This window comes from Salvia hispanica, chromosome 4 (genome assembly GCF_023119035.1).
Source record: "Salvia hispanica cultivar TCC Black 2014 chromosome 4, UniMelb_Shisp_WGS_1.0, whole genome shotgun sequence".
Lineage (NCBI taxonomy): Eukaryota > Viridiplantae > Streptophyta > Magnoliopsida > Lamiales > Lamiaceae > Salvia > Salvia hispanica.
In genome coordinates this window covers 46,085,468-46,102,501 of record NC_062968.1, presented here as the reverse complement: position 1 = coordinate 46,102,501, position 17,034 = coordinate 46,085,468, and the positions used below count along the sequence as shown (strand labels likewise).

At 33.3% G+C, this 17,034-nt stretch overlaps 4 protein-coding genes across 4 annotated transcripts; 1 reads left to right on the top strand and 3 right to left on the bottom strand.

Moving 5' to 3' along the window:
• Positions 1 to 1,979: 1,979 nt before the first annotated feature.
• On the top strand, positions 1,980 to 4,439 carry LOC125218487 (beta-glucosidase BoGH3B-like). Its single transcript, XM_048120160.1, has 8 exons — positions 1,980 to 2,079; positions 2,166 to 2,370; positions 2,486 to 2,576; positions 2,664 to 2,809; positions 2,881 to 3,124; positions 3,206 to 3,310; positions 3,399 to 3,786; positions 3,890 to 4,439. Exons 1-8 carry the CDS (start codon positions 1,986 to 1,988, stop codon positions 4,375 to 4,377), a joined length of 1,761 nt encoding a protein of 586 aa, XP_047976117.1. The 5' UTR covers positions 1,980 to 1,985; the 3' UTR covers positions 4,378 to 4,439.
• Positions 4,440 to 4,655: 216 nt separating this feature from the next.
• LOC125218488 (chaperone protein dnaJ 20, chloroplastic-like) lies at positions 4,656 to 5,402 on the bottom strand. The gene is made up of 2 exons (XM_048120161.1): positions 4,955 to 5,402; positions 4,656 to 4,866 (listed from the first exon to the last, which is right to left on the bottom strand). The coding sequence occupies exons 1-2, from the start codon at positions 5,345 to 5,347 to the stop codon at positions 4,744 to 4,746; spliced, it is 516 nt and encodes a 171-aa protein (XP_047976118.1). The 5' UTR covers positions 5,348 to 5,402; the 3' UTR covers positions 4,656 to 4,743.
• Positions 5,403 to 11,068: 5,666 nt separating this feature from the next.
• LOC125219305 (chaperone protein dnaJ 20, chloroplastic-like) lies at positions 11,069 to 11,847 on the bottom strand. Its single transcript, XM_048121247.1, has 2 exons — positions 11,431 to 11,847; positions 11,069 to 11,321 (listed from the first exon to the last, which is right to left on the bottom strand). The coding sequence occupies exons 1-2, from the start codon at positions 11,830 to 11,832 to the stop codon at positions 11,193 to 11,195; spliced, it is 531 nt and encodes a 176-aa protein (XP_047977204.1). The 5' UTR covers positions 11,833 to 11,847; the 3' UTR covers positions 11,069 to 11,192.
• A 3,744-nt stretch (positions 11,848 to 15,591) lies between these two features.
• LOC125185360 (chaperone protein dnaJ 20, chloroplastic-like) lies at positions 15,592 to 16,341 on the bottom strand. The gene is made up of 2 exons (XM_048081884.1): positions 15,959 to 16,341; positions 15,592 to 15,813 (listed from the first exon to the last, which is right to left on the bottom strand). The coding sequence occupies exons 1-2, from the start codon at positions 16,334 to 16,336 to the stop codon at positions 15,709 to 15,711; spliced, it is 483 nt and encodes a 160-aa protein (XP_047937841.1). The 5' UTR covers positions 16,337 to 16,341; the 3' UTR covers positions 15,592 to 15,708.
• Between the last annotated feature and the right edge of the window lie 693 nt (positions 16,342 to 17,034).

Genomic DNA, 17,034 nt, shown 5'->3' with positions numbered 1-17,034 from the left:
TTGAAGATGATATGCAATTTCAGTTGAGAACACCCTAAGGAGAAAATAATGCACATAACAAGCAACCAACAGGAGGAAGAAGCGAGTTTTTAATTTATTTTTTTTATTTTCAATGAACTGTATTGGAAATTGGATGTATAATGAACCATTATACTCAAACAGTGTACTATATTTAGTTTTGGAATGAACTATTATGCATTTATACTGTAAAAATTGTGCATATAGCCAATGTTGGACGCAGATGATATTTTTAGCAGAGGCTACACATCTATGGGCTAAAGAGATTTGAGCTATTTCAGAAGAGTTTTTTTTTGAGATATGTCACATTGTCACTATAATGGGACAAACGCATAACAGAATGAAAAAAAAAATTGGTTTTTATTATTATTATTTTTTAATAAAATACTCCCTCCATCCCCATTAGGAGTCACGCTTTGACCGGGCACGGATTTTAAGAAATGTAAAGAAAGGTTGGTTTGAAAAAGTTAGTGGAATGTGAGACCCATTTTTTTATATTGGTTTTATAATAAAATGTGTGTAAATTGAGTTAGTAGAATGTGAAACCTACTTACCATTTATGGTAAAAATGAAGTGTGACTCTTAATTGGGGACGGACCGAAATGGATAAGTGTGACTCTTAATAGGGAACGGAGGGAGTAATTATAAATAGTTGCAGAAAAAGGTTCTGTATAGTTAATTGAAAAAAAAATTAAAGAAAAAAACTAAAAATTATCAACAAAAATAAAATTCTTATGAAGGACTAAACTGAAAACTACATTTGATATTGGAGTATCAAAATACATTTGTGAAAAGGCCACGCCTCATACAACTAACTAAGGAGTACTCCATCCATTGCAGATAGTTTGTCTCATTTTGATCGTATACGAATTTTAAGAATGAAAAATGAATTGAAAATTTTAGTGGAATTTGAGTCCTACTTTTATATATTAGTTTTATAATAAAATATGAGTAGGAATGGGTAAGTGAAATATGAGGTTCACTATCAAAAATAATAAAAAAAATAAAATGGGACAAACTATGTGGAGTGGGACAGACTGAAATGGAAAAATGGGACAAACTATCCGAGACGGTGAGAGTAATACGGATTATTAGGTAGAAAAAAACCGGCACATTAAAAACCTACTCACACACGAGTAAAAATTCCCTTTTAGTATATGAAATACTATTAATTAATTATTTAATAGTAATTCACCATCTTCTTGTTGCTCTTCTTTTACAATTTCTCAAATTCAGCCCCTCCCTATAATTCAATCTCCAACAATTTTGTCTGCAGCCATTAGATTTGTGGGGGCTGAAGAAGATGGTTTTTGAAAATTTTAAAAAAATTACAAGCAAAAACCAAAACAAAATTTTTTGGGAGGAGCTTGGAATGAACTTTCTGTACTGGCCAAATCCCAAATGTGAATGAATGTTTATGAACCATTAAAACCCGTGCCATTATAAAAGTTCCTATATTTAGGAAGTGAAGGGAGTAAATATTTTTAATACAAACATGTAATATATTCTAAATCATCCATAAAAGAATTGTGATAGAAATATGTATGTACTACAGTGTAAGCGTTTTGAATTGTATCACTCTAATAAGATTGAAGATATTTTGGTTATTTTATTTATTCATGTGTAATATATCATAAAATATGTAATAGTCATGTGTAATATATTGTAAAAGTTTAGTAAATTGTAAATGCTACATAAAAAGTTTAGTATTTCAGCTCTTCTTTACAAACTATTTATATAACCATAGCTTCCATTGAAAAGATAGTTTAGCTCTCACACACACTGTATGTTGTAAGTGTAGCTCTTTTCTAGCAATTTTCTTTAATACTTTATATGCTAATGTGTTATTTGTTTCAATGGAAACAATAGCAGCTATGGGGATGAACAAAATGAGTATGTTTTCAGAAGCAGAGTACCTTAAATACAAAGATCCCAATCAACCTTTAAATGTAAGAATCGATGATTTGATGCAAAGAATGACTCTTGAAGAGAAGATTGGACAAATGATACAACTTGAAAGGAATGTAGCCTCCCTTGATGTGATGAAGCAGTATTTCATAGGTACTATAATGCATTTTTATTTTTGTCAAGCTCCCATCTTTGTTTGGCTCATTTATTGTAACATTGAAAGGAATTTTGTTGTGCAGGGAGTGTGTTGAGTGGTGGAGGAAGTGTTCCTAAGCCCAATGCTTCTGCAGCAGATTGGATGGAAATGGTGAATAATATTCAAAAGGCGGCTCTTTCAACTCGGCTTGGGATACCTATGATTTATGGAATTGATGCTGTTCATGGCAACAACACTGCCTATGAAGCTACCATTTTTCCTCACAATGTTGGCCTGGGTGCCACCAGGTATACATATATACATAGATAGTAAAAAAGGCTTTGCCTTTGTGTGTAAGATTGCTTCTATAAAGCTACCATTTTAGTCTTTATTACATCACTAATTATTGGAACCTGTAAATAGGGATCCTGAACTTATAAAGAGGATTGGAGCAGCTACTGCACTCGAAGTTAGGGCCACCGGAATTCAATACGCCTTCTCACCCTGCATAGCTGTAAGCCGAGCTTCGCCCCTCTCTTTTCCACTGCTTGTATTCAGTTTCTTTGTGTTTATTGATGTGTGGTCATTTGTAACTTAATAGGTCTGCCGGGATCCAAGATGGGGCCGTTGCTATGAGAGCTACAGCGAGGATCACACGATTGTCCAGAGCATGACCGAGATGATCCCCGGTTTAGAGGGCGACCCCCCAGCTGACTATAAGAAGGGCATTCCATTTATTGCTGGAAAGTATGTTTCCTTTTCTTCTTCTCACTGTTTATCTAGTAAATTAGCTACCAAACTTGATCACCTTTTCACAGGGAAAAAGTTGTAGCTTGTGCAAAGCATTTCGTGGGAGATGGAGGAACGGCGAGGGGAATAGACCAAAGCGACACTGTCATTGACGCCAAAGAATTGTTTAGCATCCACATGCCTGCCTACTATGATTCTATCAGTAAAGGAGTTGCCACAATTATGATCTCTTTCTCGAGCTGGAATGGAAAGAAGATGCATGCTAACCGCGATCTCATCACTGGCTTCCTCAAGGACATACTAAAATTTGAGGTAAATATCAAAATTTGATCAACTTCTCTAGAATGATGATGAAACAATTTCTAATCACCTACGTCTGATTGCTCATTGCAGGGCTTTGTTATATCAGATTACGAGGGCATTGATTTGCTCACAAGTCCACCCCGCCAGAACTACACTTATTCTGTTCAAGCTGGAGTTCTTGCTGGAATCGACATGGTTAGTTTTACATCCAAGCAATGAAACAAAGAAAGACCTCCATTTCAAACAGTCTACTTCAGCTTACACTTTTCTTGATCTTTTGCAGTTTATGATACCTGATAAATTCCTTGAGTTCATCGACAATCTAACTTCACTTGTGAAAAGTAACGTGATCCCCATGACTAGGATCGATGATGCTGTCCAGAGAACACTAAGGATGAAATTCGTCATGGGCCTATTTGAGGACCCCCTAGCCGATCTCTCCCTAGCAAAACATCTTGGAAGCCAGGAACATAGAGAGCTTGCAAGGGAAGCTGTAAGAAAATCACTTGTCCTGTTGAAGAATGGCAAGGGCCTGAACAGTCCAGTGCTTCCCCTCCCAAAGAAAGCACAAACAATTCTGGTTGCCGGCTCTCATGCTGATAACTTGGGATTCCAATGTGGAGGTTGGACTATGGAGTGGCAGGGCTTTAGTGGCAATAACCAAACTGAAGGTATGTTGCTAAAAAACAGGGTCATTTATGGTTTATGGACACAATGATCATACAAACCTATATAATGTAGATCTTACTATAATCTATGTAATGGTGTTTACAGGAACTACAATCCTGGCTGCCATCAAGAGGACGGTAGACCCTTCGACACAGGTGGTGTTCTCGGAGAATCCGGATGCAAGCTTCGTGAAGGATGGAGGATTCTCCCACGCCATCGTTGTAGTGGGGGAGACCCCCTACGCGGAGATGCATGGGGATAGCACGGACCTAACCATAGCAGAGCCTGGTCCAAGCACCATAAATAACGTGTGTGGATCGATGAAATGTGTGGTGGTGGTTGTCTCCGGGAGGCCTGTAGTGATGGAGCCCTACGTTAACCAAATAGATGCTTTGGTGGCGGCGTGGCTGCCGGGCAGTGAAGGACAAGGTGTGGCTGATGTGTTGTTTGGTGACTATGGATTCAGTGGGAAACTTGCAAGGACTTGGTTCAAATCAGTGGATCAACTGCCTATGAATGTTGGAGATGCACATTATGATCCTCTTTTCCCTTTTGGGTTTGGGCTTACAACTCAACCTACCCATCATGCCTAAGAGTCAGACTGTTAAGTAAACTGTTTATGATTGTATTTCGTGTATTAAATTTGTGGAAGGAAAATGCCTCAACATGGATTGTGACTAGTACACTATATTTTTTTATTTAAGACTGAAACTATCAAGTCACCATAAAACATTGAAAAAAAGGTATTTTTGATTGATTCTAATGTGACTCATTTTTCAATAACACATTTTCTTCCTCTCTCTTTCTTCCTTTATGAATGTTGTATTAAAATTCGTAAATATTAGTAGAATAAGTTAGTGGAACTGGAAGCTGAGGCCAAAAAAATTAAAATTGAAATTAGACATTTACGGATAGAGTATAATTATTCAATCCATCTAAAAATGAAAAAAATAAATAAATCAAGCTTGACTACGCATTCGTGCACCCCAAGACAGTTTCTCTCTTGTTGAAATATGATTGCTCTTCAATTCATCAAGCTGAGACTGCCACCTCATTTTCCACTCCTTGTGTTCTTCAATTACCTATCAGAGATCCGAAAATGAGATCACAATTAAAAGCACAATTACATGATAATATATCATCAATTTAATTAATTAGAAAGAATGGTACATGGGCATGGCCGACGGCATAGAGAGCTTTCCTGTGCGGATTGGAGAGAGTCTCATAAGCCTCTTTCACCATTATAAATCTCCGAGTGTTCTCGTCCACTCGATCCGGTGCCGAAACGTCCGGATGGTACTTTCTGGCCATTTTCTTGTACGCTTTTTTTATATCGGAAACCGAACTCACGCTCTCTCCAATTCCCAGCACTTCGTACAGTGACTCTGCGGTTACTGCGCTGGACGCCACGATGCGGGCCTGGATTCGGGCCCCGTTCAGCCCGCATGAGCCCTTGATGGCCACTCTGGCGGAGAAGGAAATGCGGGCTTCGCTCGATTGATTGGGCTTTGGGACTGCGTAAATGGCTGAATTCGGGCCTGATGCTAAGATTTTGCACTTCATATTTTTTCGATTTCTTTTCAGAATGGATTGTTTTTGTGGGGGCTTTTATTATTTATTGAGCTCAGATATTTATAGGATTTACTTAATTTTAATTTTGTTTCGGAAGTTTCTTCAATTCTATGGGTGTAATAGTGGTGTGACAGGCAGGCTTGTTTTAGAAATCGGCGTTTAATTTTATTCTCTAGCAAAAGAAAGTCCAAACTTGTCACACAGTTTCATGAGATATGAGACCAATGGCGCATTCAATTAGAAACAAGGGGTAGTTTCTCTTCAAAAAATTTTACAATAGTACAGTTTTATGAGACCAGTGGCGTATGAAACTGTTTGAGATGAGACTAATGGATCATGCAATTGAAAACAAGGGGTGTCCAATTGTCCATTCAAATTTTCAATATATTATTCGAATACTACTGTGAAAAGGAAATTATAAGTTACTACTATGAATTTCACAAGAGTTTGCACTGGCAGAGGCCAAGTATTTGATTCTAGATATTGACTTATTATATAGGAGTAATTGACCACGTCAACTGATTTGTAACAAATAATATGGATATATATTTATCTAGCTGAGACGGGACAGAGATCAATAATTCGTACTCCAGTTGTCTTCACGCAGAAACATTAATGTTTTTTCATAATCAATGTAGTAATGTTTCACTGTTATTGTTATGTCAACCTCGACTAATTAGTACTCCATATATACCATTCTTATATTTTAAGAGAAGATTAAAATTTTTAAATTAAATATTGCAGATTTGGGAAAATTAGATTAACTTTTCCATAGTATATCTTCATAATTATCTGTAAATAAAACAAAATCTGTGTTGACTTTATCATTATCACAGTGATTTAGAGACATAATGTCTTCATGCCATAATACCCTTATGTCTCTATGCCATAATTATACTTTATATGTGGACTAATATAACCAAACACTATTTTTGGATAAAATCAATTAGCATGATCATTAGAGCATCCCCATCCGTGCTCTTAGCTAAGAGCACGGAGGTGGGCCCGGACCCACTTTTACTCCTTGTCCTTAGCTAAGAGCACAACACCCACATCCGTGCTCTTAGCTAAGGACAAGCTCAAGGGTCCCACCATTCTATTATTCAATTTAAATACTCCAATTATTAAAAACATTTCTACATTATAAAAATACATTAAAAAATAAAAATTACATAATTAAAATCCTAAAAAATAAAAATTACATAATTAAAATACTAAAAAATAAAAATACATAATTAAAATCCTAGAAAATAAAAAATACATAATTAAAATCCTACAAATTAAAAATTACACACGTGGAAGACTAGTCCTCTATCCCCAATTGCCTCTTGAGACCCCGGATCATTTGCTCATGTGTTGCAAGTTGATCCGGAGTCATCCAAGATGTATCGTTCATATAGAGTTGACTCGCTGTAGATGCAATTGCGAACCATACTATCATTGCGATAGATGGTTCCCGCCGGCCGGGTTTCATTGTAGAGGCGAGTGATGCGCCACCAATACGTATCCCCGGTTTGGTTCGTGCCGACGTCCGGATCTTCGGAGACTGCCAAGTAGGCTTTGAACATCGTCATCATCTCACCCGGAGTGTACGGGGTGCGGGTGCCACGAACAGGAGAAGTAGGAATAGAAGCAGGAGTAGGAGTAGAGCTGTTGCTCCCTCCCGATCCGGGTTCGGGTGCCCACCCGAACCCGGGGCGTTTAGATCGTGCAACGGGTAAGGACGGTAGCCACCCGGAGCTTGCGAACCTTGGGTTTGAGGAGGGGCCGTAAATTGGGTTTCCGGACTATATCCGGCCTCGGAGTCGAACCAATCGTGGTTCCAACCGCGATTGCCGGAGGGGTGATCGCCGGAGCCGGACATTGTGTAGTTTGGTGAGAATTTAGATGAGAGAGTATGAGGAAAAAAGATGAGAGAATGTAGATTATGATAGAATAGATAATAGATGAGAATGTGATTTTTTTGTGTTGGAGTTGGGGGTATTTATAGATGAAAATGTGAATTTTGGGGAAAAAAAATTGAAAAATAAATTAAAAGTGGGTAGAAAACGGATATATTTTTTTGGGAAGTGGGAAAATATTTTTTTTTATTTAAAAACATTTTTTAAAATAAATTTCGAATTTTTAAAAAAAAAAAAAAAAAAAAACGAAATTGCCAGCCGTTGGCCAATCAGAAGCTGCCACGTAATTGTGCTCAGCGGCACGGACGGACGACCTCCAGCGGCGGACGGACGAGCTTTGTCCAGCGGCACGGACGGACGGACGCGGTTTCCCCTACCGCTGCGGATGCTCTTAGAGGGTGATCTAATTTTTATAATAAAGACTAATAAAGCTAACGATGAAATTCAATAGAGTATATTATATATTTTACATAGGAATAACATAAAAATAAATACTCAAAAATCAAACTAGAGTACTAATATTATAAAATACATAAAATTAAATAATAAATTCAATTAGTATTATATTTATTTGACTAAGGTTCGACAATAATTTTTCAAAAATTAAAAATTTGAATAAATTAAATTTTCAAAATTGAATAATTTAGAATAGTAAGTATGATATAAAAAAATCTACACCCAATTAGTATTAATATATTATACATATTTTTTTAATTTTATTTCATGATATAGTGAATTGAGCTAATAACTCAATTATTTATAAAGCAAAAGAGAAAATACCTTGTAATTATTTATTTGATCGAAGTTCGATTGCAATGTTCTAAGAATAAAAAATTTAAATAAATTAAAATTTTGGAAAGGAAAGAAGTAGTATAATAAAAATTACAAAATTCTTAAAATAAAATCTATAAAGTTAATTATTATTATTATTATTATTATTATTATTATTATTAATAATTTATTTAATGATATACTGAATGGAGCTTAAAACTCTAATATTTTATATAAGAAAAAAGAAGAAAATAATATAGGATTAGTATTTTTATAAAATGGATTCATAATTTATTCATTAAGTTCAAATCTCATAATTTATTCTCTTAGTTTTGGAACATTACGTTGAATAAAACATTTATGAATAAATCTCCCATTTCTCTAATATTCTACTTCTTTAGGTATATATTTTAATTTTAAATCATATCTTCCACATTTATATATATTCCATAATTAAGCTACCACATTCTTATTTAAGATGCAAGGGCAAAAAGGTAGATGTAAAAAAGTGTAGATTTAATTAAAAATATAATATAATATAAGATTACAATTTTAACCTCATTATGGCATTATGGTTTGGAGACGTTATGTCTCTAAAACATTTTTCTATCACAAATTCTTCAAATCCATTCTTTTTTGGCAAATTTTCCTACGGTGAACTGACTCAAAACTTTAAGAAACTAGTGATCAATGCACCAGAATGTGCTCTTTGTTGTCATCCAAGATGAAAAATAGTATAATTTTTGCTATTAGACAGAGATCAATAATAATCATCGAATAATATACATGTACTAGTTAAAGTTACATCAATATCTAATGACTGATCATTTTTTTAATTAAAATCTCATAGCGATAGGGTTTTGCTGGACACCAAAAAGTATTGAAAAAAATTCAGATACTACAACAAAAAATTATAATATAGAAAAACAAACAAACCACAATCCATTGCAGAATACTTGAAGATTTGATTCAGAAATATGGACAATGTTTTGTTTCATCAGATCCGCAGACTTGAAGATTTATTATTTAATATGTTTCATATATAATAAGATTAATTTAGTAAGTAGTAGTAACTGATAGTATAATTAATAATAAATTTATTTAAATAAAACCAGTTATGTCCAATTAAAAATTTATGAGTGTTATGTATGTAGATTTTATGTATATTACTATGGGAAATCCATAATCATCACAAATATTGGATGGGGTAACGATCTATAGATAGATAAGTTGAACGGTGCGATTCATATAACAACAAAAAAGGCTCAAACTTATGGGCGAAATTAATGGTAAACTGATAAGGATGAAAATGACGTTAAGCAGTATTGCGATATGGATTTGCTGGCCAAATTCTTACACTATTTATAGCAATTAAGTCAATCTAAGTCTTTGACACGTGTAGCACTATTTATATGCTAGGATGTAAATTAGAATTTGTCTACTCAGAAAAATTACTATCCTCCTGCAAAAAAAAGAGAGAAATAAATTAAATAATCTTGTATAATCTGCATAATGCTTCGGTAAGCAAAGTTAGATTCTAACTAGCTATATTCATATCCTCTAGTTAGTATAATTGAATTTAAGATTTTACTTTTAACTTAAAGGAGTTTAAGGTTTTCAGCTAATTCCATTTAGTACCTATTACTAATATTTTTAGAAAAATGCATAATATTATTTAATGCACAATATGTCAATCAATTAATCTAACAAAGACTCCTCTGTTATAGTTTCAGCTAACCATCTGAATACAAAAGTCATCTCACGATTTGTATTAATTTAATTATGTTTTTTATTCGATTTTTTTTCCCTCATTAAATATTTAAATCTTTGAAGCAATAAGGTATTTTATCTTTTGAAATGGGCGAGGGCATGTTGATCGACTGAATCAAAATCGGACCGTTTATATGTTTGAAGAGGCAATAATCGCACATCTGCTGTGGGACAGAGTATTGTCATTATCATAAGTTTAATTCGAATATTTTAATTTAATAAGAAATACTCCTTCTAACTTTCGGAAAAAGTAAAGACTTTTGGACGGAGACTTAGTGCAAAATATGAGAAAAATATAAAATAGTAGTAGTAGTTATTAGAGTATGTTAATAAAAATAAATAAAGCTCACTTATACATAAAAAATTTATTAAAAATAAAAATAAACTTTTAATATAGGATGAATATATAGAAGAGTCTATTTTTGTAGAAAAAAGAATTTATTTTATACTCTTTTTATTTTATTTAAGATATTTATATTTTTAAGTGATATAAAATTTTAAGAATAATTATTAGGTGGAAAAATAGAAAGAGAAAAATAATTAAATATTTTAATAAAGAGATAGAGATTTATTCAAATGTAGAAAATGGATATCTTGACAAACTAAAAATGAAAAGCGATCGTCTTGAGTGGAACGAAGATAGTAAAACATATAATATGTCATGATCGTCTTGTGTGAAAGAGAGACGGTAAAACATACTCCCTCCGTCTCACTTTAGGAGTCCCGGTTGAGTTCGGCACGCGTATTAAGAAATACAAAGGAAAGTTGGTGAAAAAAGATGGTGGAGTGTGGGTCCTACTTTTATATATTAGTTTTATAATAGAATGTGGGTGGAAAAAGGTGAGTGGAATGTGGGTCTTATTACCAATTATGGAATATTTCAACCGGGACTCCTAAAGTGGGACACCCAAAAGTAGTAAACCGGGACTCCTAAAGTGGGACGGAGGGAGTAATATGTAAATAGATTTACGTGAATATCAACAAATAAATGAAGATTTTCTTGTAGTGCTCTGTGCTTTAATTTGCGACAATCCATATACTAATACGTCGGTAGATTTACGTGAACATGAACAAATAAATGAAGATTTTCTTGTAGTGAAATTACAATTATATTGATTTACGTGAACATCAACAAATAAATAAAGATTTGCTTGTAGTGAAATTACAATCATACTGTATAGTGCTCCGTGCTTTAATTTGCGACAATCCATATTAAGCTATACACACCGAAGTCAAAAACAAAATAAAGAAAATTAACTGAAGGAACTTCTTTCCAAAAAGCAACAAAAAAACAGCTCATATAATTCGCGACGTTGCAACTTGCACATATACATTCATACTATACTTAATAGGAGTAAGAGTTAGTAGTTAGATTCATGTACAATTATTTTAATCTACATAAATGAATTAGTAGAGTTTCGCATTCGAGCCCCCCACGACGATCTCTCCCTACAATTGCGTCGCTGCAGTTGGTCCAATTGTGACCCCCAGCTGCTCCTCCACTCCTCTTTTTCCTCCATTCCCTAACCAAACAGAGACTCAAATTTAGCAATACTAGTTTTTGAAGTTTGAATTATATTACTAAATTAAGCAAGAAAAAATGTAGTCGTATATTTGAGATAATAGGTGTACCTGGGGAGAGAAAGAAAAGGCAGCACCGAAAGCCAAGTCTCTGTCATAGCGAGCTCTGGTTTGGGGATCAGAGAGCGTTTCGTAGGCCTCATGTACCATAATAAACCTCCTGGTGTATTCGTCCAGTTGGTCCGGTGGAGAAACGTCGGGATGGTACTTTCTGGCCATCTGTTTGTACGCTTTTTTAATGTCGGACAAGCTCTTCACGTCCTCTGCAATTCCCAGCAGTTCGTACAGTGTCTCCTTTGTTTGGGCGGGGGGAGCATACACGCCTGAGATTTGGGCCCTCGGCCTTGGGACTCTCAATGACATTTTTTGTGTTTTGGGAGATTGCTTGAATTTTGAAAGGGCTGGAGCTGGAATATGAGTGCTTATGCTGGTTGACATCATTTTCGAATTCATCTTTATCTTTATGGATTGTGATTCATAATCTGAATTTATAGCAAATCTGCTTGCGCGGGGCCCGCCCTCAACAATAATCAACCTTTTATATTTCCACATTACCAATTATGTGTAATTAAGTTAGCTATGACCAATGCTTTTCTTAATTTCCTCCTCTTGTATTGTAGCACACGTCATTTCCTTATTCTTTCTAGATATAGTTGAGCTTATCTTTCCACAAATCATTTTTGCGGTGATTCTAGAAATTTTGGCCAAATCTAAATTAAACAACCGATCATTACATATTTACATTACAAAAATAATATGAAGATATTCCCACAAATATAATTTAGTGGTAACGAACATATACATATATGATGAAGGGGGGTTATAATCGTTAAAAATTTAAATTAAAGATATGTAATTTGTATTCCTCGGCAATATTTTTATAATTATCTATTGTATTTTGTTATTTGGAGGATGCACGACATTAAATTGTGCAAATGTAGAATGGTATTAAAAAAATGGTTGACATCAAATTTGGGATCGATTTATGCAGCGAATATTCAATACGTTGATGAATTACACGGTCAACATTTTCCAAGCGAGTAGTTGTACTAATCCTTGATTTTAAGTCCAAAAAAATTGCAATCCTTAATTGCTCTACTAATCTCAAAGGCTATAGTTGAATGTGGTTTGGTTGGCGTGTCAGTTTCTAATTTCCATGGATAAGATTCTTCAGAATTTTCTCTTCCCATTTAAGCGCTATTAAATTATATAGATAAGCATTACTTAGTTGGGCTGGGTTACTAGTTATATTTCACATATGCATTGATTGTCATAATTGTTATATCGTTGTTTTACGCCTTTTTGCATTAAACAACGCACACAAACATAAAATAATTGTACCGTGTTTAATTTATACTCTATCTGCATTTCATTAATGGTTCGGAGCTCTAATTACATAGAATAGAAGGCACAATCACTCGACAGCTGTTGGGTTACAAAAATAAAATTACTTTATAGTAGTAGTAGTATATATAACACGTACTACATAAATAAAATTACTTTATTACGTATTTTATAAAGTGCAGTAACTTTAAATATTTACATGTAGGGTTGGTAAATTTTACACAAAACAAAAGTTTATTATATACCCAAATCTAAACCTTTCTTTGTAATTTTAAAGTACAATTCAAAGTTTGTAATCTAATACTACGTACTACAATCAGCTATCCTGATTAGAGTATGGAGTAAATAAATTGTTACACCTACCGTTTTCCTTTCTTAAAATATTAATTATTTCAAATTGATGTAACAAAGTACATATTGAAATTAAACATATAGTAGTATACTATAAATCAATGGTAGCGGTGGGTAGCAATCACGAAAAATAATCACGCGCTGTTGTTTAGTAATTGTCAATGATTTAGGTGCGCTAATACATTAGTAATTAATCTTTAAAATGAATGTTGTTAAGAGTCAAACCAACGATATGAAACTACAAAAAAGTTGGGCTTTTCGCAAGTGCCACACACCAACACCAAACCGAGTTGGAGAAAGTAGGTTAATGTGTACTCATTGGATTTGGATCACTTATATAACAAATGACTTTTCCTTAATTTGTACTATCTTTGAATAAATAATTATTACAAAAGTTCATTCATACTCACATGAGTCATATCAGATTAAGTATTTTGATTACCCCAAATCTAAATTTTATGTTTATTGTTATGCGAAAGTCCTTACCAATAATATAAATCTATCAAAAAATATATTTTTGAGTAAAAAGTTTAAAATAACACCCCCCACTAAATTTTTTTTCTTCTTCTGCACTTGGATAACCCTCTTTATAATACCTCATCTTTTAAGAATGTAAATGACTCATTTCTAATAATATATTTATAAAAAAAAATCTATTTATTTGTCATAACGTTTTTTTTAAAAGAGTTTCATTCTTCATTAATAATAGTACTCCTTCCGTTTTAAGGGAGATGACACCTTCTTTGAGCGGTACCGGATTTTGTGCAGTTTTATTTTATGTGTTGGGTAAAGAGAATAAATTAAGAGAGATAAAGATAAATGTGTTTTTATTTTTAGTAATGTTTATCTTGGATGATGCAAACCGAAAAGGAAATTGAGTCATCTTCGGTAGGACCAAGTGAGTATCACATTTGGATATAATGACACAAGAGTTTAGGATATGTTATTTTGTGTGTTAAGTGGAGAAAAAAAATAATATTATACTCCCTGCGTCCCTGAAAATTGTCACATTTTTTCATTTTCGTCCGTCCCACAAAATTTGTCACATTTCACTTTTTACCATTTTTGGTAGTGGCCCTTATTCCACTAACTCAGTCTCACTCACATTTTATTATAAATTAATATATAAAAGTAGGACCCACATTCCACTAACTTTTTCAACTCACTTTCCATTACATTTCTTAAAACTCGTGCCCGACCATAGTGTGACAAAATTTAAGGGGCGGAGGGAGTATTTATATTAATGTGAGATAAAAAAAATTTAGAAAGAAAATAAGTACTCCATCCGTTCCATTGAAGATCATCCACTTTCCTTTTTGGTTTGTCCCAATCAAGATGACTCATTATTAAAAATGAAAATCATTTTATCTCTACTTTATTCTCTCTCTCTTATTTTACTCTTTCCACTTTACACACAAAATAAAGTTACAGAAATCCCGTGCCGCCCAAGGAAGGGGTCATCTTCCTTGGGATGGAGAGAATATAACATATTTTACTCCCTCTATCCCTCGATATGTGTCCCACTTTGACTCGATATAGGATTTAAGAAATACTATGAAAGTGTGTCGAAAAAGTTAGTGGTATGTGGTCCAATTTTATATATTGAAATTGAGTCAGTGAAATGTGATGTCTATTATTAAAAATAGTAAAAATGAATTGAGACAATTAATAAGGATGAAGAGAGTATAAAATAAATTTTAAAAAGAGTGAACTACAAAAATAGTCCATGGACTATGCGTTTATCTCGCCAATGAACCCTGGACTTTAAAAATATCCCCAGACAACCCTGGACTAAGCGTTTATCTCGAAAATGGTCATTTTTCACTATTTCGTGACGAAAATACCCTTTTGGGGGTTACTGGGGAGTTTGGGCAATTTGGTCGTTTTACATTTAAAATCTGATATTATTTCAGTTATGTACTAAATGTGATATTATTTCAAAATTATCATTCTTCTTTCCTTTTGGCATCCTTCACTTTGTTTCTTTATTTCAATATTAGATTTAATTTTGTAAAATTAAATTTTAAATTTTGATTTTTAAATATTACTGTAATAAATATTTTTAATTATTAAAATTACTATTAAATAACAAACTAATAGTTTTAATCCATATTTGATAGTGTCTAATATTTAATCAATAAGGTACGACGACACTTTAGTTTTAATCAATATTTAATAGTTTTAATCATAAATATATCATATAACACAATTTAGTCAACTTCATAATATTTTTAGTCAAATTCTCCTATACATTAGATGCATATTTAATTCGGAATAAATCGTGTTATATGATCTATTTATGATTAAAACTATTAAATACTGATTAAATATAAGGTGTCGTCGTACCTTATTAATTAAATATTAGACACTATCAAATATTTATTAAAACTATTAATTTGTTATTTAATAGTAATTTTAATAATTAAATCATCTCATACTTTGCCAAAAATACTTTTGTATCTACTTCGCCAAAACTATCAAATATACTTTGTAGTTCAAAATAGTAAAACAATCGTATGGATAAAAAAATAAACTTTACTCTTTATTACTCCTGTTTTCCATCAATTCTCACAAAGTTGAAAATCTATTCTAACGTCTAGATTTTACAATCAGCATATCTATTTGAGAAAACAGTTAGTAGCATTTTCGCATTCGAGATCCCCACGTCGACCTCTCCCTACAGTCACGTCGCTGCAATTCGTCCAATTGTGACCGCCATCCACTTCTCCACTCCTTTACCTAAAAATATTAACAAAAACATTAGTATATTTGAAGATTACATGGTTTGAGAAATAATTTAGCAGTATGTTAAAAAGTTGGGATTAAAAGTGTATAAAATTTTGTAAGGAATGAGAAAGTAGTAGTAATAGCAATTGAGGGGTACCTGATGGTTCCTTGGATGAGAAGGAAAAGCACAGCCGAAGGCTAATTCTGTGTCGTAATGAGCTCTAGTCTGCGGATTAGACAGCGTTTGGTAGGCCTCATGTACCATGATAAATCTCCTGGTGTAGTCGTCCACTCTGTCCGGTGGGGAAACGTCGGGATGGTACTTTCTTGCCATCTGTTTGTAAGCTTTTTTTATGTCGGAAAAGTTGCTCACGTTCTCTGCAATTCCCAGCACTTGGTACATTGTTTGGGCCGTGCCGCAGGGCCCGAATCGGCCTCGGGAACTGAAGGAGATCTTTTGGGGGAATCGTATTTCGGGTTTTGGGTGAATGCAGACCGTTGGATTGATGCTTGAGATAATAATTGTCCAACTCATTTTTCTCTCTTTTTTTACTATTAAGTGTTTTGATATTTATACAAATATTTCAAGGATTCCTGGCCGGGCTCGCATTTATGATGTTTGAAATTTTCTAATTCTATTCCCCCGTCCTATATATATTTCCATTATTATGTCTATTAATTCAAGTATGGACCATGTTTGTTTATCGCATCTGACAATACACGTTACTCCAGATTTTAGACATAGCATGGCTCACACGTAACACCCCATTCAATTTCTGATCAACTCTTATTCAGATTTCAAGCTAATTGAATGCAGCCAAATCGAGTTTAACTTTTATTAATGAAAATTAACATGTAATTTTTCAATACTATGTAAATAAAATCTAACATTTTTATATATTAACCTTATTTATTTTTTTGATATTTATTTATTTATTTATCAAAATTACTGTAGCCCGTTGGGAAACAAGACTGGAAGATTTTGTTTGGTGAATATACAGGTAGTTTCTGAAAATTAATTGAGTCCACACATCAAATTAAGTGTTGTATCTATTTTGAATATTGTGATTAAATGGATTACTTATATTGCATTTAAAAATATCTCATAGTTTTATAGTAGTTATTTAATATTCATCGTCAGTTAATAATCTCATAAGTTGTTAAACTTCAAGAAAATAAAACTTGATTACTATATAGAGAGAATATGTTACTGCCATCATAATTTGTCCCACT

Coding starts and splice junctions, on each gene's coding strand:
- LOC125218488 (XM_048120161.1), bottom strand. CDS start 5,347: ATGAAGTGCAAAATCTTAGCATCAGGCCCGAATTCAGCCATTTACGCA. Junction 4,867..4,954: donor ATGCCGTCGGCCATGCCCAT/GTACCATTCTTT, acceptor GATCTCTGATAG/GTAATTGAAGAACACAAGGA.
- LOC125185360 (XM_048081884.1), bottom strand. CDS start 16,336: ATGAGTTGGACAATTATTATCTCAAGCATCAATCCAACGGTCTGCATT. Junction 15,814..15,958: donor CTCATCCAAGGAACCATCAG/GTACCCCTCAAT, acceptor TAATATTTTTAG/GTAAAGGAGTGGAGAAGTGG.
- LOC125218487 (XM_048120160.1), top strand. CDS start 1,986: ATGCAAAGAATGACTCTTGAAGAGAAGATTGGACAAATGATACAACTT. Junction 2,577..2,663: donor CCTTCTCACCCTGCATAGCT/GTAAGCCGAGCT, acceptor GTAACTTAATAG/GTCTGCCGGGATCCAAGATG. Junction 3,311..3,398: donor TTCTTGCTGGAATCGACATG/GTTAGTTTTACA, acceptor GATCTTTTGCAG/TTTATGATACCTGATAAATT.
- LOC125219305 (XM_048121247.1), bottom strand. CDS start 11,832: ATGAATTCGAAAATGATGTCAACCAGCATAAGCACTCATATTCCAGCT. Junction 11,322..11,430: donor CCTTTTCTTTCTCTCCCCAG/GTACACCTATTA, acceptor CTGTTTGGTTAG/GGAATGGAGGAAAAAGAGGA.